Raw genomic sequence first — 27,492 nt, 5'->3', positions numbered from 1 at the left:
GTTGGAAACATCAGAACATGTTTCCTTAAGGCATCTGCTGTCCCTATTCACCTATCAGTAAAATAGGTACTTGGGTGTTAGTCGACTGGTGTGGGTCGCATCCTGGGACAAAATTGACCTAATTTGCCCCTTTGTTATGCTTTGCAAATAAGGGGCTTTCTATATCTTAGTATGTCATTGATGTCAACTAGGCTTATGTATCTTGTACATGTACTTGTAGAATTAAGGATTGTTATTATTATTATTATTATTATTATTATTATTATTATTATTATTATTATTATTATTATTATTATTATTATTATTCTTACTTAGTTCATCCTGTCACTCTTTCCACTATCAGTATTCTGTAAATTAATTTGTAAATGCTTCCCCTAATTTCTGAAGTTTAGGAATGATATTTCCTTGATTTCAGGTTAGTTTAATTTAGCTTAGGTTGGGTATGGTTTGGCTAGATTAGATTAGGCTAGGTTGGGTTGGATTAGGTTAGGTTCGATTAGCCTAAGCAAGTTTTGGTTAGGTTAGGTCTAGGCTGGGTTAGGTTAGGTAGGATTAAGTTAAGACAGGTAGGATTAGGTTAAGGTAAGCTGATTTTTTTTAGGCTAGGTTGGATCAGGTTAGGTTAGGTTGGCTTGGGTTAAGCTAGGTTGGGTTAGGCTATGCTAGGTTGGGTTAGGCTACGCTAGATTAAGCTAGGGTGGGTTAGGTTAGGCTAGGTTGCACTAGGTTAAGTTAAGTTTGATTAGGCTAAGCTAGGATGGGTTAGGTTAGACTAGGCTGGATTAGGTTAAGCTATGTTGGGCTACTTTAGGTTAGGTTGAATTGGGTTAGATTAGTGTGGTTTATGTTAGGCTGGGTTAGGTTACGTAAACCTATAAGAATGTAAATTTAACCACAGGTAAATTAAAACTAGGCCGCAACACGTCTGTCATGGATGTGATGAGCGTGGCCAGGGAACGATCAAATCTGCTCTTGTCATAACTGTAACCTTAATTTTTAAAAGGGTAGACCGGTAAGGCCTCGGTCAAATGACCAACAGCTCCAGCTGCGGGTCAACGTATAACTAAGACCCGTGTCAGGAAACACTTTTCCTGTTTCCTAACAAATCTTACCTGGTGGTAGAAGTGCGAGTTACTCTCCTGTACTACTACTCATGTCCTTGCTTCTTCCTTTTGTATCAGACGTAGTCTGCCGGGTCGAACTGGGCGAGGGGATCCCCGGCTGGTACGTTCCCTTGACCTGGAGCTGCTGGAGGAGGAGGCTCACAACACACGCAGGATGCTGGAGGAAGAGCGAGCCAAGAATATGTATCTCACCTCGCTTGTGGAGGATCTAAAGAGGTGAGGCTAATTCCAGACTTACATAATATCCTGAAGGAAAAGGAATTTTCTGGTTCATTTACGGTTTGAAATAATTTTCATAAATTAGGCTTCCAACCTAATTTATAAAAATTAGGCTGGGCAGGGAGATACGCAAAAATTAGGCCTGTACGTATCTATTCTATCAATCTTGTTATTTGTGCATCAGACTGATAGTTATAGCTATCCTGTGAGCTTATGTTTATACCATATAGTTTATACCATATAATTTAGTCTATGACATTCTACGACCTACACTACTCGTCTTGTGAGCTGTAGTCATCACATACCCATCCTGTTGGTGGCAGTCATCACATACCTATCCTGTGGGCAGTAGTTATCACATACCATTCCTGTGAGCTGTAGCCATCACATACCCATCCTGTGAGCTGTGGTCATCACATACCCACCCTGTGGGCGGTTGTCATCACATACCCATCCTGTGGTCGATAGGCATCACATACACATCCTGTGCACAGTAGTCAAAACATTACAGTCACACATATAATGGGTCCAGGGGCTGAGCCACACATAATGGGTCCAGGGGCTGAGCCACACATAATGGGTCCAAGGGCTGAGCCACACATAATGGATCCAGGAGCTGAGCCACAATATTTTCATTAACTAAGCAAGATAAAAAGGTAATTAACTATATATAAATTTATTGACTTGAGAAAAATATTTTAAGAGTTTTTTACAAGCATAGGTTAGGACGTAGTTTATAGTTATCAGTTAGTTACAATGTTCACTATTTAGCAAGTTATAGTTATATTTAGGCGAGTTACAGTAACTATCACAAGTTGCTGGTAGTAAAATACAGTGAAAATTTCTGAACATTTTACCTGTGGGTTGTCTCTGAATTCTTGATTGATTGTTTTTACATTTCAATGCACAATGTTGTAAGACGTGACAATAAATTTTCTGCAACGTTAATATTCAGTGAGGTGAACATCAGCTGGTGGTACGAACTCCCATTCTTGCCTATAACTTAGGACAGTAGTGACATCTCTGTCTGATGATTTTATGAATGCACCATTGACATGTGGCTCTTACTGCACGATAGAATGATAATATCTGGACTGACTCATGTCAATCAAAGAAGCTCAGTTTAAGATCACTTTGTATTATTGTCTTCATATTATAAATGACATCCCATTGTTGTACTTTGCTCTCTACTGGAAGGACATCCCATTGTTGTACTCTGCTCTTTCCTGGAGGAGATCCCATTGTTGTACTCTGCTCTCTACTGGAAGGACATCCCATTGTTGTACTCTGCTCTTTCCTGGAGGAGATCCCATTGTTGTACTCTGCTCTCTACTGGAAGGACATCCCATTGTTGTAATCTGCTCTTTCCTGGAGGAGATCCCATTGTTGTACTCTGCTCTCTACTGGAAGGACATCCCATTGTTGTACTCTGCTCTTTCCTGGAGGAGATCCCATTGTTGTACTCTGCTCTCTACTGGAAGGACATCCCATTGTTGTACTCTGCTCTTTCCTGGAGGAGATCCCATTGTTGTACTCTGCTCTCTACTGGAAGGACATCCCATTGTTGTACTCTGCTCTTTCCTGGAGGAGATCCCATTGTTGTACTCTGCTCTCTACTGGAAGGACATCCCATTGTTGTACTCTGCTCTTTCCTGGAGGAGATCCCATTGTTGTGCTCTGCTCTCTACTGGAAGGACATCCCATTGTTGTACTCTGCTCTTTCCTGGAGGAGATCCCATTGTTGTACTCTGCTCTCTACTGGAAGGACATCCCATTGTTGTACTCTGCTCTCTACTGGAAGGACATCCCATTGTTGTACTCTGCTCTTTCCTGGAGGAGATCCCATTGTTGTACTCTGCTCTCTACTGGAAGGACATCTCATTGTTGTACTCTGCTCTCTACTGGAAGGACATCCCATTGTTGTACTCTGCTCTTTCCTGGAGGAGATCCCATTGTTGTACTCTGCTCTCTACTGGAAGGACATCCCATTGTTGTACTCTGCTCTTTCCTGGAGGAGATCCCATTGTTGTACTCTGCTTTCTACTGGAGGACATCACATTGTTGTACTGTGCTCTCCACTGGAGGACATTCCATTGTTGTACTCTACTCTCTACTGGAGGACATTCCATTGTTGTACTCTACTCTCTACTGGAGGACATCCCATTGTAGTGCTCTGCTCTCTACTGGAGGACATCCCATTGTTGTACTCTACTCTCTACTGGAGGACATCCCATTGTTGTACTCTGCTCCTTCCTGGAGGACATTCCATTGATGTACTCTGCTCCCACCTGGAGGACATCCCACTGTTGTGCTCTGCTCCCTCCTGGAGGACATCCCATTGTTGTACTCTGCTCTTTCCTGGAGGACATCGCATTGTTTTACTCAGCTCTTTCCTGGAGGACATCGCATTGTTGTACTCTGCTCTCGACTGGAGGACATCCCATTGTTGTACTCTGCTCTTTCCTGGAGGACATCCCATTGTTGTGCTCTGCTCTCTACCGGAGGACATAAGCCTTTACCACTTTACATTCTATTATGTTTTTGAAGGTATCTCCAAAAGATGTGCTTTGACTCCTGTATTTAAATTTCTACCATTATCTGGCTTCTGACACGAGCTTGTTAAAATTATCCTTCATGGAATTAAAGGCATTCATGGGTGATAGAAAATAACTTGTAATTAAGGTGTCAATTTTAGATGCAACGACATATTTGAGTGTTTCAGGGGGTGACATCTTTTTACCCAAAATTAGGCCTACTCTTCCAGCGGTACCTTTTGTTATCAAAAGTTTATGATCAATATATTAGGTATGATTATATGTGGAAGTTGACCTTGGAGGCTTGAGTGTCTGTCCAGGTGGAGCTTGAAGGTAAGGTGTCTGTCCAGATGGAGCTTGAATGTAAGGTGTCTGTCCAGGTGGAGCTTGAAGGTAAGGTGTCTGTCCAGGCGGAGCTTGAAGGTAAGGTGTCTGTCCAGGTGGAGCTTGAAAGTAAGGTGTCTGTCCAGGTGGAGCTTGAAGGTAAGGTGTCTGTCCAGGTGGAGCTTGAAGGTAAGGTGTCTGTCCAGGTGGAGCTTGAAAGTAAGGTGTCTGTCCAGGTGGAGCTTGAAGGTAAGGTGTCTGTCCAGGTGGAGCTTGAAGGTAAGGTGTCTGTCCAGATGGAGCTTGAAAGTAAGGTGTCTGTCCAGGTGGAGCTTGAAGGTAAGGTGTCTGTCCAGATGGAGCTTGAAGGTAAGGTGTCTGTCCAGGTGAAGCTTGAAGGTAAGGTGTCTGTCCAGGTGGAGCTTGGAGGTAGAGTGGCTGTCCAGGTGGAACTTGGAGGTAGAGTGTCTTTCCAGGTGGAACTTGGAGGTAGAGTGTCTGTCCAGGTGGAACTTGGAGGTAGAGTGACTGTCCAGGTGGAACTTGGAGGTAGAGTGACTGTCCAGGTGGATCTAAAGAATTTTAAATGTCACTAACAAGATCATTTTTAAGATCATGGCGGAGGGATATTCATAATAATGATCTCACTCTCATCATGAGCCATAAAGTTAACACGTTGCACAGGGGTAATATGACAGCATATCCATTTGTATATCACACCAGGGAGGAGAGTATTACCAACATTAGGAAGTATTTTGATGATATATTTGTTGCAATATAAGACTGGTAAAGGCAATGTTAAAATAAAGACAAAGATCAATGACGCCTCCACAGACATATTTTATGTCTAACATTGTAGTTTCCCACAATAATGATTTCTGATCCAGCGCATGTTTTATAGTCAATATAATTAAGCTTAGCAGTAGGAGAATTAAAGTTATATATATTGAAAGGAAAGCTTCCTTCATAAATCTTAAGCTCATCGCAATGAAGCCTCTTGGTCTTCTTAGTCGCAGGAGGTTGATGGAGAAATATTTTTCTTCTAGTAAATGATACAAGAATTAGTATATTTTAGGTTATATAAAATAAATAAGGGTAATTTTTGAGACTGGGATCTTGCAAGATCCCAGTCTCAAAAATTATGATATTTAATAGTGAAAGTCGGTCTTTCTCTAAATGATGCATTATTTTAAGCAAGTATAGAAAGTATACGTAACTTTTCGTTCACAACATAAGTCCTACAGAACCACGTAGCTCCGCGGTATACTGATCAAATTTACTATATAGTAAATAAACATTCCTTGTTTTATTTGATTTTTTTTCTGTTTAACTCTTAACTGTAGCTCTATTTCTGAAGTAATATAGGAGCCTTACTTTGTACAGAACATTAAGCTATTTTTCTGTGAATATATTCTAGGTGATATTACACTTTAGAACCTCTCTTCTCCACCACCAACATTACTTAGCGACATTTCCAGTATAATCGACACGTCACTACAATCACGAACTTAGTCACAATCACCACAATCAGCACCTGTCACTTGTCAGTTGTCTCCAATACCAGCGTCATATGCAATATTATTTTCAAATCACCGATACTCTTACCACTGACTGATACACAAACCTGCAGCTGACTTTGTTTTTTAGCTGATAATGTTCCTGCTTCATCAGCTACGTATGTGATTGCAGCTGATGTACAACTGAGCTGATGTAGGTAACAGCTCTTAGCTTGCCAGTAAAGTTAGGAATCCTTAACCTGTAAATAGCTTGTCAATAAATCTAGGGATCCTTAACCTTGTCAAACCCTGTGTAAAAAAAAAAAAAAAACTGAATCTGTCTCATTTGTTGACGTTAGGCCTGGACCAGCTGAGTTCTTCATGATGATGAATAAGACACATGTGCAACACCTAGGTATCTTTATTCATTAGATATTCAGCTTGCACAGCAGAATTTCTCACTATGATGCTGAAGTAGTGAGGTAATTTTAAGGTGTTTCGAACCCTAGCCTTGATAGAAGGTGTTTGGTCCCTTAGCAGTAATAAGTTCTCGGTCCCTTACCCTTGATGTTCGTTCGATTCCTTAGCTGTGATGCAGTATGTGTTCATTCCCACAGTTTTATCTATCTTAAGCAGATGCAAGAGGAAAGAAACTTATATACTGGAGCCCGAGAGAGAGAGGAGAGGTACAGCACTTAGAGACCGAGTCACATGTGAGTGAGTCCAAATTTGTCCACTGTAACAATATCAGATTTTTAAAGAATCAGTGGTGGTTGGCAATATGGTCTGACACTAGGTATTTGGGGTTCAAGTCCTTCTCCACACATATATTCTTATCAAGATTGATGGACTGGTCACATCGACTCCAGACTGAGGGACTGATTATCCCAAACTCCTTCTGATCTTCAACCATTCTTCTCCGTACTGGACTGAGGAAGCCTCTGATTGGCGAAACGTTTTCCCCGTAAAAATACTCATCTTCCTGTCGGTTTTCTGAACCATTCATCTGTGCTCATTCCGTTAGATTTAGATTTTTCAGTTGACGCTGAGATACTCATGACTCGACGGAAGATATCTTATGGTGTTTAAGTACTTAGGATGATATCTTGAGAATCTTTCTGCCAGTTGGCTTTAAATTTAAAACACTGGCGAATGTTCCCAAAGTAAAGTAATGAAACTAGATATTGTAACCCGTAAATGGACATTTTAGAAAGCTATTTTTGTGATGAATGGTTTGAAAAACCGACAAGTTGAAGATTGAGACACTTATGCAGCATATGGGAATCTTTATTCAGGAAACGTTTCGCCACACAGTGGCTTCATCAGTCCAATACAAAGAGGAAGACGTAAGGAGAGGAGGAGTATGAGGTAATCAGTCCCTCAACCTGGAGTCATACTCCTCCTCTCCTTACGCCTTCCTCTTTGTATTGGACTGATGAAGCCACTGTGTGGCGAAACGTTTCCTGAATAAAGATTCCCATATGCTGCATAAGTGTCTCAATCTTCAAAGCTATTTTTAATGGGCTCTATATTCCAGACATTGAGAGTTGAACAACACACAAGACAATCACTGATGATAATCTTTGAGGTAAATGTTAGTGCAGAAATTTTATTGTCCATCATATTTTTTGAAATTTTAGGAATTTTTCCATTCAGAGATACTTTTTGTTAATGTTTCGTAAAATTGTCTCTTTAAATAATGTAAAGTATATTGATTTCTTTTTTTCTGTAGCGAACTGTTACTTTTTCGATTAATATGTTAAAAACTGTCTTACAAAATGTCTTGAAAATTAACATCACTTTGCTTTAGAAATTAATGGTAAAGTTACACATTATTGACATTTATAGTCATGTCAGTGTCTGTTGTAATAGTAAAATATTATTAATATTTGTTAAAAAAAATAAAAGCTTTTGAAAAAAATCTCTAAAAATATATTCAAATAATAATAATAATAATAATAATAATAATAATAATAAATCATTATTTACTAAAAGTACATGTACAAGGTATACAGGTCAAGCTGACATCAAAGACATACTACTGTATAGAAAGTCCCTTGTTATGCTGAGCATTTCGGGCAACGTAGGTCAGTTTTGTCCCAGGATGCGACCCACACCAGTCGACTAACACCCAGGTACCCATTTTACTGATGGGTGAACAGGAACAGCAGGTGTCTTATGGAAACACGTCACTAATGTTTTCCAGCCTTACCGGAGAAGATTCGAACTCCGGACCTCAGTGTGTGAGGTGAGTGCGCTTGCGATCGAGCCACGGGACACCCAAATGCTTTTCTAATGGTCAGATTTTATTTTATGACAATTTCTTATATTTAAGAAACAGGTTTAATCAAACCGCTTCCATTTTCTTTTTTATAAATATAGAACGGAATCAGCAAGACATCCTATTGGGGCAAGTGTTCCACAAGGAAGCGTGCTGGGTCCATTGTTATGGAATGTCTACTTTAACGACCTTCTTCATCTCATCCCAGAATCACATGCATATGCAGACGACTGTACACTGACATTCACTTATCCAAGAGAAGAAATGCCAGCTGCTCTAAGCTACATCAATCACCAGCTGAGAGCTATATCAGCTTGGGGAAATAGATGGCAAGTAACATTTGCATCTGAGAAAACGCAAATGATGATCGTCTCTAGGCACCATGATGGTAATGCTGGTGCAGTAGTAAGGATGAATGGGAGGGTGTTGGCACCTGGCCTGGAGAAGAAGTTGATATCCTTGGGGTGAAATTTGACTCCAAACTAACCATGAAGAACCATGTTGTAAATCTTGCAAACAAGGCAGCCAGGAAGCTTACAGCACTTCGCCGTATCTCGCATCTGCTTGACAGTAGGGGTTGCAAGATCCTGTTCGAGGCACAAGTATGCTCACACCTTGAGTATGCTCCACTTTCTTGGTTTGCCTGCCCCCCCTCCCATCTGCGACTGCTTGACAGAGTAGAGAACAGAGCAAGACGTCTCATCTCTCGCCTGGACCCATCCTGGATAGATCTGTCATTTCAGCAGAGCCTTCAACATAGGAGGGATGTGGGTGGCCTTACTGTTATGTACAAGGCCAATATTGTCAAAATACCACACTTGGATCCACTTCGAGGACAGCGTGAAACAAGCTTTTATGCCACAAGACGGGCAGAAAGCAGCAACTTCACTCTGGCTGTACCCTTCTCCAGAACATCACTCCATCTGAGATCATACATACCCAGGATGACTCGAGTATGGAACACATTCGTACAGCATAATGATGTCAACGAGATAAAGTCAGTTGATCAAATGAAAATGCTGGCCCACAGATGGCTCCAACTTCATCCTGTTCCCTACTTGTATGTCTCATAACAATAAAAATGCTTTCAAATGAGCTGATGTAGGTAACAGCTCTTAGCTTGCCAATAAAGTAAGGAATCCTTAACCTGTAAATAGCTTGTCAATAAACCTAGGGATCCTTAACCTTGTCAAACACTGTGTAAAAAAAAAAAAAAAAAAAAAAAAAAACATAAACCAAGGGAAAAAAGGTGAAAAGTTGGTGAGGAAGAAGGAAGAATATGTAGACCGGGAGTGAGGAGGAGGGAAGAGAACTATGAAAAGAAGGAAGTAGAGGGAGGGAATAAAAGGAGGGAGAGGTAAGAAGGGGGGAATAGATGTAGGAATTAGAGGAAGGTGAATGAAGAGAGAGAGAGAGAGAGAGGGAGAGAGAGAGAGAGAGAGAGAGAGAGAGAGAGAGAGAGAGAGAGAGAGAGAGAGAGAGAGAGAGAGAGAGAGAGAGAGAGAGAGAGAGAGAGAGAGAGAGAGAGAGAAGGTAAAGGAAGAGCTTGAAAGGGCAGAACTTTATTTATTTATTATCACACCGGCCGATTCCCACCAAGGCAGGGTGGCCCGAAAAAGAAAAACTTTCACCATCATTCACTCCATCACTGTCTTGCCAGAAGGGTGCTTTACACTACAGTTTCTAAACTGCAACATTAACACCCCTCCTTCAGAGTGCAGGCACTGTACTTCCCATCTCCAGGACTCAAGTCCGGCCTGCCGGTTTCCCTGAATCCCTTCATAAATGTTACTTTGCTCACACTCCAACAGCACGTCAAGTATTAAAAACCATTTGTCTCCATTCACTCCTATCAAACACGCTCACGCATGCCTGCTGGAAGTCCAAGCCCCTTGCACACAAAACCTCCTTTACCCCCTCCCTCCAACCCTTCCTAGGCCGACCCCTACCCCGCCTTCCTTCCACTACAGACTGATACACTCTTGAAGTCATTCTGTTTCGCTCCATTCTCTCTACATGTCCGAACCACCTCAACAACCCTTCCTCAGCCCTCTGGACAACAGTTTTGGTAATCCCGCACCTCCTCCTAACTTCCAAACTACGAATTCTCTGCATTATATTCACACCACACATTGCCCTCAGACATGACATCTCCACTGCCTCCAGCCTTCTCCTCGCTGCAACATTCATCACCCACGCTTCACACCCATATAAGAGCGTTGGTAAAACTATACTCTCATACATTCCCCTCTTTGCCTCCAAGGACAAAGTTCTTTGTCTCCACAGACTCCTAAGTGCACCACTCACTCTTTTTCCCTCATCAATTCTATGATTCACCTCATCTTTCATAGACCCATCCGCTGACACGTCCACTCCCAAATATCTGAATACGTTCACCTCCTCCATACTCTCTCCCTCCAATCTGATATTCAATCTTTCATCACCTAATCTTTTTGTTATCCTCATAACCTTACTCTTTCCTGTATTCACCTTTAATTTTCTTCTTTTGCACACCCTACCAAATTCATCCACCAATCTCTGCAACTTCTCTTCAGAATCTCCCAAGAGCACAGTGTCATCAGCAAAGAGCAGCTGTGACAACTCCCACTTTGTGTGTGATTCTTTATCTTTTAACTCCACGCCTCTTGCCAAGACCCTCGCATTTACTTCTCTTACAACCCCATCTATAAATATATTAAACAACCACGGTGACATCACACATCCTTGTCTAAGGCCTACTTTTACTGGGAAAAAATTTCCCTCTTTCCTACATACTCTAACTTGAGCCTCACTATCCTCGTAAAAACTCTTCACTGCTTTCAGTAACCTACCTCCTACACCATACACTTGCAACATCTGCCACATTGCCCCCCTATCCACCCTGTCATACGCCTTTTCCAAATCCATAAATGCCACAAAGACCTCTTTAGCCTTATCTAAATACTGTTCACTTATATGTTTCACTGTAAACACCTGGTCCACACACCCCCTACCTTTCCTAAAGCCTCCTTGTTCATCTGCTATCCTATTCTCCGTCTTACTCTTAATTCTTTCAATTATAACTCTACCATACACTTTACCAGGTACACTCAACAGACTTATCCCCCTATAATTTTTGCACTCTCTTTTATCCCCTTTGCCTTTATACAAAGGAACTATGCATGCTCTCTGCCAATCCCTAGGTACCTTACCCTCTTCCATACATTTATTAAACAATTGCACCAACCACTCCAAAACTATATCCCCACCTGCTTTTAACATTTCTATCTTTATCCCATCAATCCCGGCTGCCTTACCCCCTTTCATTTTACCTACTGCCTCACGAACTTCCCCCACACTCACAACTGGCTCTTCCTCACTCCTACAAGATGTTATTCCTCCTTGCCCTATACACGAAATCACAGCTTCCCTATCTTCATCAACATTTAACAATTCCTCAAAATATTCCTTCCATCTTCCCAATACCTCTAACTCTCCATTTAATAACTCTCCTCTCCTATTTTTAACTGACAAATCCATTTGTTCTCTAGGCTTTCTTAACTTGTTAATCTCACTCCAAAACTTTTTCTTATTTTCAACAAAACTTATAAGGAGGAATTACAGTGAAGAGATTTAAAGGATAGGCTCTGATCCACCAGGAGGCCTGGTCACAGACCGGGCCGCGGGGGCGTTGACCCCCGGAACTCTCTCCAGGTAAAGGGAGTTAAAGAGAGGGAGGGGAATTAGAGACAGAGAGGAAGGGGAGTAAGAGAGAGCGAATGTAGAGGTGAGGGTAATAGAGGGAGAAGTTAAACGGAATGTCGTCAGAGGGAGAGTAGAGAGAGGGTAGTTAGAGGGAGGGTAGTTATTGGGAGGGTAGCTAGAGAGAGGGTAGTTAGAGGGAGGGTAGTTAGAGGGTAGTTAGAGGGAGGGTAGTTATTGGGAGGGTAACTAGAGAGACGGTAGTTAGAAGGAGGGTAGGTAGAGAGAGGGTAGTTAGACAGAGGGTAGTTAGAGGGAGGGTAGCTAGAGAGAGGGTAGTTAGAGGGAGGGTAGTTAGAGAGAGGGTGGTTAGAGGGAGGGTAGTTATTGGGAGGGTAGCTAGAGAGAGGGTAGTTAGAGGGAGGGTAGTTAGAGAGAGGGTAGTTAGAGGGAGGGTAGTTATTGGGAGGGTAGTTAGAGGGAGGGTAGCTAGAGGGAGGGTAGTTAGAGAGAGGGTAGCTAGAGAGAGGGTAGTTAGAGGGAGGGTAGTTAGAGGTGTCGTGGGGGTTCGGAAGGAGATATGATGGTTGAAGATAAACACACTTGTGGATGGTAACGCTATATATTGTCAGACTGTGGTAAGGGAAGGGGCCCGGCCTGCCTGCTTGCCTGTTGTATGTCTAAGCGTGGACTGAGAGCGAGGTAGCACATCCCACTAACTCATGCCACATCCCGTGACGTCATACAACACTAGGCCTAATAGGGATCTTCTATATAAACACATGGATGGTACTATGATACTCAGCTAAGCTATACAACACATGTAAGGGGATCAGCAACTATGCTGACAGCTCGGTTATGTTACGTATCTCGTCTCGACATACACTACTATGCTATAGGCTGAACAGGCAGGTGGTTCTGGGCTGATTCTATACAATAACAAAGACATATGTAACTTAGAACTAATGGATGGTATCATAATGGATGTTAACATAATGAGTTTTAACGTAATGCATTACAAATTATAAGAACAAATCATGGTATAATATAGGATGGAATTGATCGATCGATCTGTATTCATGCACTCTACGGATTCTGAGGAAGAATAAATATATATACAAGGTGAAATTAACAGCAAAGGCAAATCTGGTGCACACAGATCATTACTGTTAAGTTCTCAGAATTTGGAGGGAACGTGAACATGAAAGAAATTTTTTTTTTGAAAAACTGATCAGTTAATAACAAAACACACAGTTGACAATTTCATTCATCTCGGACATCTAATTATACAGACTATGTACATTTAAACCCAATTCTGCTAGGGTGAGGCTTAGATATGCAGAATGGTTATCATCTCTTTGAGGATCAAATTCCTCTGCAATGGCTAACACATGCCTTGACTGAGGGAGATCTGAATGAGTATCTACAAAAGATACTTGTGGGTTTCTCATTACTTGTCGAGTATGCAAGGAGTAACGACATTCAAGTTGATTATCTGACTGAGTATTTGAGGTAGAGGGTACAGAGTCAAGAGGATTTTCAGCATCTGTCACATTAGTATGGGTAGCAATATCATCAACATCGCATACTAATTTCATATGGTCTAAATGCGATTCTTTGTACTTACCAGTACTAATTTCTCTAACCTTGTACTTATTGCCAGTGATATGTTCAACAACTCGATAAGGGCCAACAAACTTTTGATCGAGCTTAGGCATTGCGGATGTTTTGTTGAAATTGGTCAGCATTACTCTTGAACCTACTTTAACTTTTGACGGCTTAGCACGGCTATTAGTTACTCTAGTAAATTCTGCTGTTGATTTATGAAGTGTTTCACGGATTCTTCTAAAAACACTCTGAGCTATGCTGGTACGAGTTGCTATGAAGTCATCAGGGTTGTAATTGGGTTTTGGAGTGGAATATAACAACTCATAGGGTAAACGCTTGTCTACACCATACAATGCATAATGTGGAGTATCGCCTATGGAAGCATTGTAAGCAGAATTTATGGCACATTGAACATCTGGTATAACTTCATCCCAAGTTTCACTATTGGGGCTGATAGTGGCTCTCAAGACATCAAGTACTTTCTTATTGGTTCGTTCAGCTAACCCATTGCTGGCAGGATGATGAGGAACAATGGTGGATTTAGAGATCTTGTACAAGGTACACAAATTTTCAAGAATCTCATTACAGAATTCACCTCCATTATCTGTTACTAAGGACTTAGGGGTGGTATGCCTGCAGATAATGCGTTCTTTAAACGCTTTAGCTACTGTCTCTGCAGTCTTATCTGCAATAGGAATTAACTCACAATATCTGGTGAAATGGTCTACCATAACACACAGATGTTTGTTGCCTTGGAGGGAACATTTAAAATTGGTTAACAAATCTAGCGCAACTCTTTCCCACGGTTCACTAGTGGTTGGATACACCTGGATTGGATTAGGACCATTGACATTTCCTTTATGCTGCATGCAAACACTACATTTCTTAACATACTCTGAAATGTCAGTTGCCATACGTGGCCAAAAGTACAGTGGTCCCTCGTTGTTCGTAATTAATCAGTTCCTGGAGCCGTTACTATAAACGGAATTTACGATTTACGAATCAATTTTCCCCATAAGAAATAATGTAAATACAATTAATCCGTTCCTGACACCCATAAGTATTAAAACAAAATTTTTTTTAACATGAAATATGCATGTAGTACATAAACAATACAATGGGAAATGATGAATGAAACATTAACAGCATAACACTTACCTTTATTGGAGATTCTTCTTAGTGTATGGGAGACTGGAGGAGGAGAGAGAGTGGATTGTTTATAGTTTGGAAGGGAAATCCCTTCCATCAGCACCTCAGGTACCATTTGCTTTTCTGGGGTTGCTTCTCTTCTCTGTTTCTTAATGCCACTAGGACCACCTTGAGAGTCACTGGAGTCCTGTCTCACAAAATAACTGTCTAGAGAGCTCTGTTTCTGGTGTCTCTTTAACACTTCCCTAAAATGGCCCAAGACTTTGTCACTGTACATGTTGCCAACCTGGCTTGCAACAACCTTGTTAGGGTGATGTTTCTCCATAAAGCTTTCCATCTTACCCCACATAGTAAAAATATCTTTAATTTCTGAAGAAGGCACCTTCTTCCATCTCTCTTTCTCCTCCTCTGCAGCAAGATTCTGAGCTGCGATGTGTTGCTCTTCCTGCTGAAGCTCTTGCAGCTCCTCAGTGATGAGCTCTTCATTGTGGTCTTCCATCAATTCTTCCACATCCTCCAAACTCACATCCAACCTCATGGAACTCCCCAGTGCCACAATTGATTTTACAACAGACATAGGCTCATTAGGGTCAGTCCCAAATTCTTCAAAATCCCTCTTGTCGACACAATCTGGCCACAATTTTCTCCAGGCAGAGTTCAAAGTCCTGGTAGTCACTCCCTCCCAAGCAATACCTATAAGGGTTATGCAGTGGAGGATGCTGAAGTGTTCTCTCCAAACTTCCCTAAGGGTCAAGTGAGTGTCTGTGGTCACAGTCAAGCACCTGTGAAACATTGCTTTCGTGTAGAGTTTTTTAAAGTTTGCAATAACCTGCTGGTCCATGGGTTGGAGGAGAGGAGTGGTATTCGAGGGCAAGAACTTTACTGTGATGAACCCAAACTCCTCGAAAATTAGGTCATCCAAGTTTGGAGGATGAGCAGGTGCATTGTCCATTACTAGCAGGCACTTGAGATCCAATTTCTTTTCCAGGAGATACTCCTTCACACTAGGGCCAAACACTTCATTGAACCACTCGACGAAAATTTCCCTCGTGACCCATGCCTTACTATTAGATTTCCAAAACACACACAATTTACTCTTCATAACATTGTTTTTCCTGAACACTCTGGGATTTTCAGAATGGTACACTAGTAATGGCTTCACTTTGAAATCCCCACTAGCATTAGCACAGAACATTAGCGTCAGCCTGTCTTTCATAGGCTTTTGTCCTGGCATTGCCTTTTCCTCTTGTGTAATGAAGGTCCTCTTTGGCATTTTCTTCCAAAAGAGGCCTGTTTCGTCACAATTGAACACTTGTTCAGGTTTCAGTCCTTCAGCCTCTATGTACTCCTGGAATTCATGCACATATTTTTCAGCTGCCTTGTGGTCCGAGCTGGCAGCCTCACCATGCCTTACCACACTGTGTATGCCAGTACGGTTCTTAAATCTCTCAAACCAGCCTTTGCTGGCCTTAAATTCACTCACTTCACCACTATTTGCAGGCAATTTCTTTACCAAATCTTCATGCAACTGCCTAGCCTTTTCACAAATAAACGAAGTCATAAGAGTATCTCCTGCTAATTGTTTCTCATTTATCCACACCAATAATAACTTCTCAACCTCTTCCAGTACTGGTGATCTCATTTTTGTCAGCATAGTTACTCCCTTTGCAACAACAGCATCCTTTATTTAATTTTTCTTGGCCACTATGGAACATAAGGTTGTGTAGAGTTTCTTATACATCCTGGACAGTTCGGCCACACTTGTACCACTTTCATATTGTTCAATGATGGTTTTCTTAAATTCAATCGTATTTCTCTCCTTCTTTACCACAGGCTTGGCACTAGGAGGTTTCTTTGGAGCCATGGTAGCTTATTTAGTACTTGCAAGCACTAACATAAATGGAATATTATGAAATATTTCGCTGGAGCACGTGAGGGGACCTTTGCTCAAAGGTAAACAATGCCAGACTGGCTGCTGCCCTGGCTCACGCCGTGGGTACGCGTCCTGGACGAACTACGACTCGCGAGTCAACCTATGAAAAGCGAGTCCATGTTTATACGAAAATACCTCTATGATTGGCGAATTTTAAGATTGCCGGGAACTACGAAAAGCGGGGGACCACTGTACTTCATTCTGGCTTGTTTCACAGAACGATCCATACCAGGGTGTGCAGCACCTTGTGCATCATGAACTAGCTGTAGAGCTACATTCACTAGTGACTGTGGAATTACTAACTGGTATACTCTTCTGCTTGGAGTACCCAACTCGGCTGTTCGATACAGTAATTCTTGACTCATTACAAAGTCACTAATGGGTGCTGGTGGCTTCACAGTCAGAATAAAATCTTCCTGGAGCAGGAATCGAATCACACCAGACCACATGGGATCTGTTCTTTGGGCATTCTTTACATCCTCAGCAGTAAATGGAGGATCTGCAGTTACTATACTAACATGTTGCGATAAAGCATCTGCAACTACGTTTGATTTGCCAGGTAAATGTTCAAAAGTGGGATTGAACTCTTGGATAGTCAAGGTCCATCTGGCTAACCTTCCAGTAGGTTGTTTATTCTGGAATAAAGGTATCAGTGGTGCATGGTCTGTCAAGACATGAACAGGGTACTGGTAAATAATGTCTCGGAAGTGCTTTAAAGGCCATACTATTGCTAAAGCTTCTTGCTCCGTTACTGTATAATTACGTTCAGCCTTCGTAAGGACTCTACTAGCAAATGCAACTGCGTTGTACGTGCCGTCAGTCTTCTGAGCTAGTGCGGCACCTATGCCAATTGAACTAGCATCAGTTGTCAGTTAGAAGGGCTTAGAAAAATCTGGGAATTTCAAAATGGGAGCGGACGTTAGCTTTTCTTTTAGTGTCTGGAATGCTCTTTCTTGACGGAAGGCCCAAACGAAAGGAGCACCTTTCTTAAGCAATTCAGTTAGAGGAGCTGCTATTGAAGAAAAATTAGCAATGAAAGATCTATAGAAACCTGCTAGACCCACAAAGGATCTTACAGCATCAGCAGTTTTGGGGGATGGAAAATTTAATACTGCTGTTACTTTACTTTAATCAGTCGTAACCCCTCTAGGAGTGACAACGTGACCAAGAAACTTAATTTCTGATCTGAAAAATAGACATTTGGACAGTTTGATCTTTAAATTGGCTTCTTCAAGCTTACCGAGTACTATATCAAGTCTTTTCAGATGTGTATCCACATCCTCGAACATGACAATTACGTCATCTAAGTACACCATAAGTGCTTTACCTATGAGACCTCTGAAGATATTGGTCATGAGTCTAGAGAATGTGATAGGAGAGGATCGTAATCCAAAAGCCATTTGAAGGAAGCGATAATGACCTGTGGGAGTGGAGAATGCAGTTAACTTTTGGCTGTCCTCGTGAAGAGGAACTTGCCAAAACCCTTGTAACAAGTCCAGGGTCGAGAAGACTTTGTTATCTCCGATGTTACGTAAAAGATCACCAAGTACAGGAAGTGGGAAGCGATCTGGAATAATTTTTGCATTTAACTTCCTAAAGTTACCGTCCTTCTTAGGCACTAGGATCAAGGGCGCATTCCAGGGTGAATTACTAGGTGCAATAACTCCATCATCGAGCATTTGATTGATCAGTTCTTCTGTGACAGCAACTTGGGAATAAGGCATTCTGTACACAGGTATATAGATAGGTCTAGTACCAGGTTCAAGTGAAATACGATGGGACAATAAGTTCGTTATACCCATCTTCTCACCTGGTAAGGCAATGGCTTTACGATGTTTGTTCAACAGAGTCAACAAACGCTTGACTTCATCTGGGAAGTCAGTGGGAGCTAAGTCTTTCTCCTCAACTGGAGGAATAGATTGATCCAGTGGAGTGGATGAGGTCTCCCCAGTTGAAATAGCACCAACCCACTTGTCAGGTGGCACATCATCCTGTACTTGAACAGGGTAAGGATAGTGAACCAGGTCAACGAGATTGATATTTGCTCTGAGACGAACACTGTGACCCGAAGCATTAGCGAGGAATAAATGGATCTTACTGTCTCTTACAACGTGTAAGGAAGGTTCAACAAATAAACCCTTGACCTTGCAGGAATCACTGTCAACTAGGACGTTATCACCATCTGAAACACTAGGAACAACAACAGACACTCTAGTGAGAGCACTAGCCGCAACAGAGACGTCTTTCTGCAGACAGCACGTGACATCAACAAGAGATGGCATTACTAGTTTCAAGTAATTGTTTTCCGACAAGGCGTCCCCCATGGAGAAACTACTACTTGGACTAGCAGATATTGCAGGGATAGGCTGAGCACTCAAGGCAGTCTGAGCATCCTCAGACACTTGAGGCAATACACTATCTTGCATGTCTGAAGGTGTAGGTGGAACACAGATTGAAGTGACAGAGTTACTAGTGCCTGACCGCTTGGGTACGCTACTGGAAAATGCATTGACTTGTAAGGACTTAATCCATGCATCGTACTCTGCGGCAGTATGGCAGATCTCTGATCCAACCTGGTAACCCCAAAATGAAATGATCAAGTTGTCAATTTGGGCATGCCATCAGTACGGGTCAAGCACAATACATAAGTCTCTCATAGAAACAAATCCCAGTAGAAGGTCACCAGGGAAAGTAATCTGGTCAACATCAAGGAAAGAAGCAGTGAAGTCTCTACCTTGGATAGAAAAGGTAAGTGAAGTCTGACCTCGGACACGCAGAAGGGAACCAGCTACTCCACTAAGGGAGGTTACGGTAGTTGGTTCAACGAGGAGGACACGTTGTAACTGCTTCTCTTTAAACAAACTAGACCTGATGATATTAACTTGCACACCAGAGTCCATGAACACATGAACGGGCGCATTATGAGTAGAAGCTTGTACTATAGGACCTATCGTTTCATTTGGAGTTATGTGCAGACAGAAGGGTGGGTTGTCATCGGAGAAGGCACGTTCCACTTGATCCCCAAATTCCTCTACATCAGAGACGTGTAAAGCAACATCATCAGCAGGGTTGTCATTCTCAAGACTGCTTAAGGCTTCATAGGAATTGTGAACAGGGATGGTGTACTCATTATCACCTACTGTCACGACTGGATGAGTAGACTGGGGCGCTCGGATTCCCATGAATTGGAAGAATGAGGCTGGTTCTGGTTATTCTGAGAACCCTGATCTCTATTTCCTCTCCTGGCTCTGCGGCTGGAACTGCCACGGAAAGATCTAGAGTACTGGAGGTTATAGAGAGCATTACACTCAGATGTGTCATGGCCATGAATTCTGTGATAAGTACAATAAGGCAAATCGGACTGGTACTTATCAGCATTACGATGCCTCTTTGAGCGACTCTCAGGGCAATTTACCGCGATGTGGCCACGGTAACCACAATTATAGCAAGTTCTTTGGCTATGGGTACTGTACATGCTACGAGTGCTACGGGAATGACAACTCTTAACACTAGCTTTGGACGACGGTTGTGAGTGATTTAGATCGGGAGTTTTGGTTGTAGCACAAATAAGAGGAGGTACAGGAGTAGACAAAGTGGTTGACGTAGACCTTCGATAAGGGAAGGTTCCCTCGGGACACAAATTACACACATGGATGAGAACTGCAAGCGGTCCCATTATGGCATTTAGAGGACTGGAATTATACACATACATTGATGTTGGTGGCATTAGCTGTTTAGTAACTCTGAATGCTGCTAATTTAGCAAACCCCTCAAGAGCTGGTTTATCATTGTCTTTAAGGTACTTGGAACTTTGACCTGCCTTAACGAGTGAGGACATTAGGTTATTTAGACGAAGAGCAAACTCATCTAATGATTCCTCTGGCCTCGGAGCTGTACACACTAATTCCTTAAGAACGACAAAAGGATCGGTTTCTCGCACTGGTTCAAGATAGTTATGGATTAATTGCTCATAATCTTGCCACTTGGTTAGATCCTGAAAGTCCTTCATACGGATCAAGTTAAAGACATGCGAGGCAGCTGGTGAACGAGCTAAACTCTCCTTTCCGATACTAATTAAGCAACTCTCTGATGGAGGACCATCTACTGAGGCATTTGCTCTAGCACGAACAGCAGTAAACCATTCTTCTAGGTTGTCTGGGTTACCATTGAACATCGGCATAACATCATAAGGATCACGACTAAAATTGCGAAGGCTCGAAGTCTGAGTGTATCTATTGTTTGATAAAGAATTACTCAAATTTTGGACTGATGCATTAATGGTTGGACTAGCAGAATGTGCTGAGGCATCGCTCGAGAAGACTTGAGACATATTTGCAAAATGTAAAACAAGAATTCAGAGAAATAAAAGAAAATATAATTGAGGAACACACAACACAGCAACTTAAATGGAAAGAAATTACTTAACTATTCTGCATAAGTAAATAAAAATTGACAAGTCACACTGTAAGCAAGGAAAATTCACACTTACAAAAGAAAATACTCAACTGAATAAGCAACACTTTGAAAATCAAAAGAAATTGTACTTTACTCAAATCTAATTTGCTCAAATTTACTTTAAATTGAATTAATGGCACAGTGAGTTGTCTTTACTCTCAATGCAATAAGGAAATTCAACAATAAATGATAAAATCAATCAAAAATGTTAAAATGGACTCAATAAAGTTTGTGCAAAATTAAAACAAACTGGGAAAGCAATTAACTAAAAAATAAAATATAATGACACACAAAGAATAAAATATTATGCACAGAACAGAGCATATGAAACTGCAATGAAATAAACTGTAGCAGTATTGCAAATAACAATTACTAATCAAAAGTACTGCACAATACTACATAAAATTTCTGCCAAAAAAAAAAAAAAACTTAATGGAAATATAATGTTTACACAAGAATTATTGTAAAATGAATCAGTGATGCAATGATAAAAAAATTACACAAACAAGAAAATACAGTTTACAAGAAAAAAAAGTATTATCAAGGAATGAACTGATTGAACACTTTAACTCTTAATTGCAGCTTAAGCAACACTTACTGAACAGACAAAAGAATGATTTACTTTAAAAGAAGAACTTAAAAATTGCACTAAGAGTGAATTTGTTCAATGAAATATAAAAATAATAGATGCAAAAACACAGAACAAAAAGGTTTGAACACTTACAGTGATGCAGAACACAACACATCAATATAAACACAATACTATAATTTTCTTGCAAAGAAACTTGAGGTGTGAAAAAATGGAAAATAATTGTCTTGCTTGAACAAAATAATGACACTATTGTCTGTGGAGATAAACAAATTAGTCACTGGTTAAATGTAAAGAATTAACAAAAGAATGTTCAACACACAGAGAAAATTAAAATAAAATGGCAAATGAATGAAAATAAAAACAGCAAGAATACACAAATGCTGGGAGGAAAAAAATATAACTGAGACAAAACTGAGTTGTGATGCAGAATATAAGGTAATAAATAACTGAATTACTTCACTGCAATAGTGTGAACACAAGATAATTGTGAAGTGTAACACAAATTCTATACTGCTTATATGTTGCATACAACAAGGAAAAACACTAAAGTACTTACTTCAAGTATATAAAAAAGAAGCACAACACAACAGACATAAAATAATGCACGAAAATTAACACTGAAGAGAGAAGAGAAAAAAAAAATATTGCAAGCAGTATATAATAAACACTGAGTCTAATGAAGAGTTACTGAATGTTACTAAGAAATCACTGGAAACACAAAAAGGAAATGTCTCAACACTCGCAAGTGTCTATGAAAAATATTATCATTGTAGTGACGTTGACTGAGGTGAATGGTGGAGGATGGTTATGTCGTCTCGTGGCTGGCTGCGTTCGTTGCTACTCCACACGTGACCAAAGAATTTGCGCTTAAATCGACGATGGACCCACACAGGAGGCTTTTTATGATGGTGCTACTGACGAAAGGGGCACTCTGGCTCTTGACCCCCTATGTGGTCCTTAAAAATATGGTGCTAGAACCCATGATAAGGGTAAAAACAGTGGTAGAGAGTGAAGTGGGTGAGGCAGCGCGGTGAGACACTGCGTGGTGACTGGGCCTATGGGATAAAAGGTGTAAGCCTCACTGGGGACAACCGCACTAGGCACGAAGATACTCTAAACCGGGCTGGCTTAAAAACAAACCCACGAAATACCACAACACCACAGGAATGATAAAACACTCAGAATGGCTAGAACTTGAAGCACAAAGCGATGAAGAAGACTGTACCCACGTGGCTTGCTTGAGTACTGGGTTAGTCACTTGGGTTAGTTGCTGGCTGGCTTGGCTTAACCCTTCACACAGACTGGCTTGATAACTTCTAACGATGAGAACAGCAGGGGTGGAAAGCTGGCTTGGCAGGCAAGGCTGGATGGTGTAAGGCTTGGGCTGACTGGGCTTGCTCTGACTGACTCCCCCACCACAGACTGGCTTGCTGGCCTGGCTTATTTTGCAAACTCAGGTCAACCCCTCGGGAGTGATGCAAATAAGCAGATAAACACTAATACACAGAGACTGACCAGTGAATAATGCAGAGGCTGGTAGACCCTTGCTCGGGTAGCTGGCTGGCTAGGTCGGCCTACTGACCGTTGTCGGCTGCGAGAATTTATCTCCATGCATCGGCGTAATTATCAATTTTACGCCCACACCGCTGGCACCAATTTGTTGTGGGAGTTCGGAAGGAGATATGATGGTTGAAGATAAACACACTTGTGGATGGTAACGCTATATATTGTCAGACTGTGGTAAGGGAAGGGGCTCGGCCTGCCTGCTTGCCTGTTGTATGTCTAAGCGTGGACTGAGAGCAAGGTAGCGCATCCCACTAACTCATGCCGCATCCCATGACGTCATACATTCACTAGGCCTAATAGGGATCTTCTATATAAACACATGGATGGTACTATGATACTCAGCTAAGCTATACAACACATGTAAGGGGATCAGTAACTATACTGACAGAGGAAGGGTAGCTAGAGAGAGGGTAGTTAGAGGGAGGGTAGCTAGAGAGAGGGTAGTTAGAGGGAGGGTAGTTAGAGGGGAGGGGTAATAATGAGATAATAGAGGGAGGGGAGTTAGAGTGGAGAGGTAATAATGAGACAATGGAGGAAAGGGAGTTAGATGTAGGGGTAATAATAAGATAACAGAGGGAGGGGAGTTAGTGGGAGGGGTAATAATGAGACAATGGAGGGAAGGGAGTTAAAGGGAGGGGTAATAAGGAGACAATGGAGGGAAAGGAGTTAGAGGGAGGGGTATTAATAAGTTAATATGGGGAGGGGAGTTAGAGGGAGGGGTAATAATAAGATAACAGAAGGAGGGGAGTTAGAGGGAGGGATAATAATGAGACAATGGAGGGAACGGAATTAAAGGGAGGTGTAATAAGGAGACAATGGAGGGAAGGGAGTTAGAGGGAGGGGTAATAATAAGATAACAGGGGGAAGGGAGTTAGAGGGAGGGGTAATAACGAGATAATGGAGGGAAGGGAGTTAGAGGGAGGGGTAATAATAAGATAACAGGGGGAAGGGACTTAGAGAGAGGGGTAATAACGAGATAATGGAGGGAAGGGAGTTAGAGGGAGGGGTAATAACGAGATAATGGAGGGAAGAGAGTTAGAGGGAGGGGTAATAACTAGATAATGGAGGGAAAGGAGTTAGAGGGAGGGGTAATAATAAGATAACAGGGGGAGGGGAGTTATAGGGAGGGGTAATAAGATAACAGAGGGAGGAGTTTTAAGAGAAAGAAGAGAGATAAGTTAGAGTATAACATACTAGGTTCTTGAAGACATGTGCTGAGTATTAATAATCAACGTAAATGTATTTTGTAAACTGGTTTGCCATGAGAGATTAACGTAGGGTCAATGTGAGGTCAATGTGAGGTTAACATGGGGTAAATGTGAGGTCAATGAGAGGTTAATGTGAGGTCAACATGGGGTTAATGTAAGGTCAATGTGAGGTAAATGTAAGGTTTATTGGGAGGTCAGTATGCAATGTGAAGTCAGTGTGAAGTTAATACCAGGTCGCTGTGAGGACAACTCGAGGTCAATGTGTTGTCAATATGAGGTCAATGTGAAGTGAATATGCCGTCAATGTGAGGTCAACGTGGGGTCAATGTGAAAGAGTGGAAGCCTACAATGAGAGATTAACCCCAGGTTAGGATGGGGGAACTTCTACCCATACTAACCTTCTACCTTAACTGCCACCGTGGAAGTTAAGGTAGAAGGTAACTGAGAGAATGTGGGCGGCCATATATAATCTTTACTTAAGTGCTACCTATTTACTACTACAGTTGAGGGCTGCAACGACAGAACTGCTTCCTAAAACTGATGAGGCAGAGCATCTTGGTGAATAGAACAAAGGTATACATATGCAACAGTTAGATATCTTGATTCCAAAAAGTTTCGCTTGGCAGTAGACTTCTTCAGTCGAACATGAATGGTATACAATACCGAAACAACGAAAACTGGACTCATATGTGACATCTGGGTATATTTACTGTAGATGTTTCACCAACCAGTGGCTTTAACAAATTCAAGGACATAATTGGAAGACAGTAAAACTATATACAAAAGATGAGGTAATCGTGAGGGACTGATTATCTCATCTTGTATATAGTTCAACTGTCTTCCAATTATGTCCTTAAATTTGTTTTGTTAAACCCACTGTTTGGCGAAAAATAAAGATACCGAGATGTTAAACGTGTGTCTAATTTCCTTCAGTCGAATACAGAGGAGGTAGCAGAAGCAGTAGCGATGGAAAGACGATGTAATCAGTCCATCACCCTCGAAGACGAAGTTTTGTGGTAGTCAGTCCCTCAACTTAGAGAAGAGTTCTGTTCCTTAGTCTGGAACAGTGTGAAACTGAAGTAACAGAACGGAGACTTTTATACTATCAAGGTGTCCCTTAGCTCGATTGCTAGCGCACAACTCACACACTAAGGTCCGGGGGTCTATCCCGGTATGGCTGGAAACATTATCACGTATTTCTTTAAGGCACCTGCTGTCCATGTTAACCCATCAGTAAAATAGATACCTGGGTGTTAGTCGGCTGGTGTGGGTTGCATCCTGGGACAAAATTGAGAAAATTTAAATTGTTGTCTTAGACATGATATAAGATTAGAAACATCGAACACAGAATCTGTTTGGCTACAGTTTCTCGAGGGTCGTGACAAATTAATTTTGGGTGTAATAGGCCCCAAACCTGAGAGGGAGTGCAGTAAGCTGTTATGGGACGAAGATCATAACGCATCTAGATATGAAAATGTTGTGATAATGGGAGATTTTAACTTTAGACAAATTGATTGGAACAATATGACAGGAGATCTTGAGTCTAATGACTTTCTAGATACGGTTTAGGATTGCTTTTTAGAACAGGTTGTGACAGAACCAACTAGAGGAAACAATCTGCTTGACTTGGTTCTTGCCAACAAAGAATCACTAATTAATAATCTTGAGGTTAATGATGTAATTTCCCAGATAACTGCAATCAAATCTCTGTCCCAGACTTTCGCGTGGCCAATTTCATGGGATTGAAAAATTACCAGGGTGGGCTAAATTGGGATGACCTGACTATGGGTCAGGTAGATGATCTAGATTGCCAATATGACGTTTTTCAGAGCATAGTTCTAGCTGCCCAGACAACTTTTCTTCCGAGTAGATAAATTAGGTCTAGCAAAAATGATCCCAAATAGATGAACATCCCATTGGTCAAAGGAGAGGCATATATAGGCGTATCAAAAGAGGGGATGGGCAGTTAAGAGATCAATATATTCAATTAAAGAGAGAAATAAAAAAAGGAATAAGAAAAGCAGAAAGGGATTATGAGGCTAAGGTCGCAAGGGATTCGAAGACTAACCCAAAACGGTTCTTTCAGGTATACAGAAGTAAGATTAGGGACAAGATAGGCCCACTTAAAAGTAACTCAGGTCAGATCACTGACAGTGATAAGGATATGTGTGAAAATTTCAGTACCTACTTCCTCTCAGTTTTTACCCAGGAAATACTAGTGAAATTCTTGAAATAATAGATTATGTAGAACAGGACGATAATGAACTATGCACGATTTCGCTAACTAGTGACATGGTCCTCAGACAAATAGAGAAATTAACACCTAACAAATACCCAGGTTCTGTTGAACTGTTTGCAAGGGTGTTAAAGGAATTTAAAGAAGAATTAAGCAAACCTTTGGCTAATCTTTTTAACATATCACTACAAACTGGCATGGTGCCTGATAAGTGGAAAAGGGCAAATGTAATACCTATTTACAAGGCAGGTGACAGGTCCCTAGCTTCGAACTATACACCAATAAGATTTACCTCTATAGTGGGAAAATTTATGGAATCAATAATTGCCGAACAATTCATAGCCATCTTTGTAGGCATAAATTGATTAATGAATCTCAACACGGTTTTACAAAGGGGTGTTCCTGTCTTACAAATTTACTAACTTATTTCACTAAGGTGTTTGAGGAGGTAGATCATGGTAATGGATATGATATTGTGTATGTGAACTTCAGTATGGGTTTCAATTAAGTTCCACATCAGAGGCTATTGAGAAAACTTGAGGCAAACGGAATAGGAGGAGAAATTTTTTCCAGGATAGAGGCATGGCTGACAAATAGGCAGCAAAGAGTTCGCATAAATGAGGAGAAATCAGAATGGGAGCACGTCACAAGCGGTGTTCCTCAGGGGTCAGTGTTTGGCCCGTTTTTTTTTTTTCACAGTTTACATAAACGACATAGAAGAGGGAATAAATAGCGACATAAGCAAATTTGCTGATGATACCAAAATATGCAACATATGGGAATCTTTATTAAGGAAACGTTTCGCCACACAGTGGCTTCATCAGTCCAATACAAAGCAGAAAGGTGTAAGGAGAGGAGAAGTTTGAGGTAATCTGTCCCTCAGCCTGGAGTCGATGTGCTCAGTCCATCAATCTTGTAGAATGTACAGCATAGGCTTGTAGACATGGCTTATATACTGTAGTCAGGTGAGGCGAAGCAGGAGGAGGCGGGGTCATAGTGATACCATCCACTTGTCGAAGTAGGTCTTCGTCCAAAGGATGGACAAGTTTGAAGTACATAAGATATTAGGTCAACCTGGGGCCAATG

The 27,492-nt window shown here is 41.4% G+C and overlaps 1 protein-coding gene across 3 annotated transcripts in view; it reads left to right on the top strand.

Moving 5' to 3' along the window:
• LOC128693799 (putative mediator of RNA polymerase II transcription subunit 12) overlaps positions 1-27,492 on the top strand; it is a 369,550-nt gene that overhangs the window by 185,347 nt on the left and 156,711 nt on the right. For all 3 annotated transcript variants that reach the window (XM_070091239.1, XM_070091237.1, XM_070091238.1), the window contains exon 6: positions 1,182-1,340. In XM_070091239.1, the coding sequence (XP_069947340.1) occupies positions 1,182-1,340 (159 nt within the window). The remainder of the gene's footprint in view (positions 1-1,181; positions 1,341-27,492) is intronic.

This window comes from Cherax quadricarinatus, chromosome 34 (genome assembly GCF_038502225.1).
Source record: "Cherax quadricarinatus isolate ZL_2023a chromosome 34, ASM3850222v1, whole genome shotgun sequence".
Classification (NCBI taxonomy): domain Eukaryota; kingdom Metazoa; phylum Arthropoda; class Malacostraca; order Decapoda; family Parastacidae; genus Cherax; species Cherax quadricarinatus.
The sequence above is the reverse complement of the archived record's forward strand: the minus strand, read 5'-3'. Positions and strand labels throughout refer to the sequence as shown.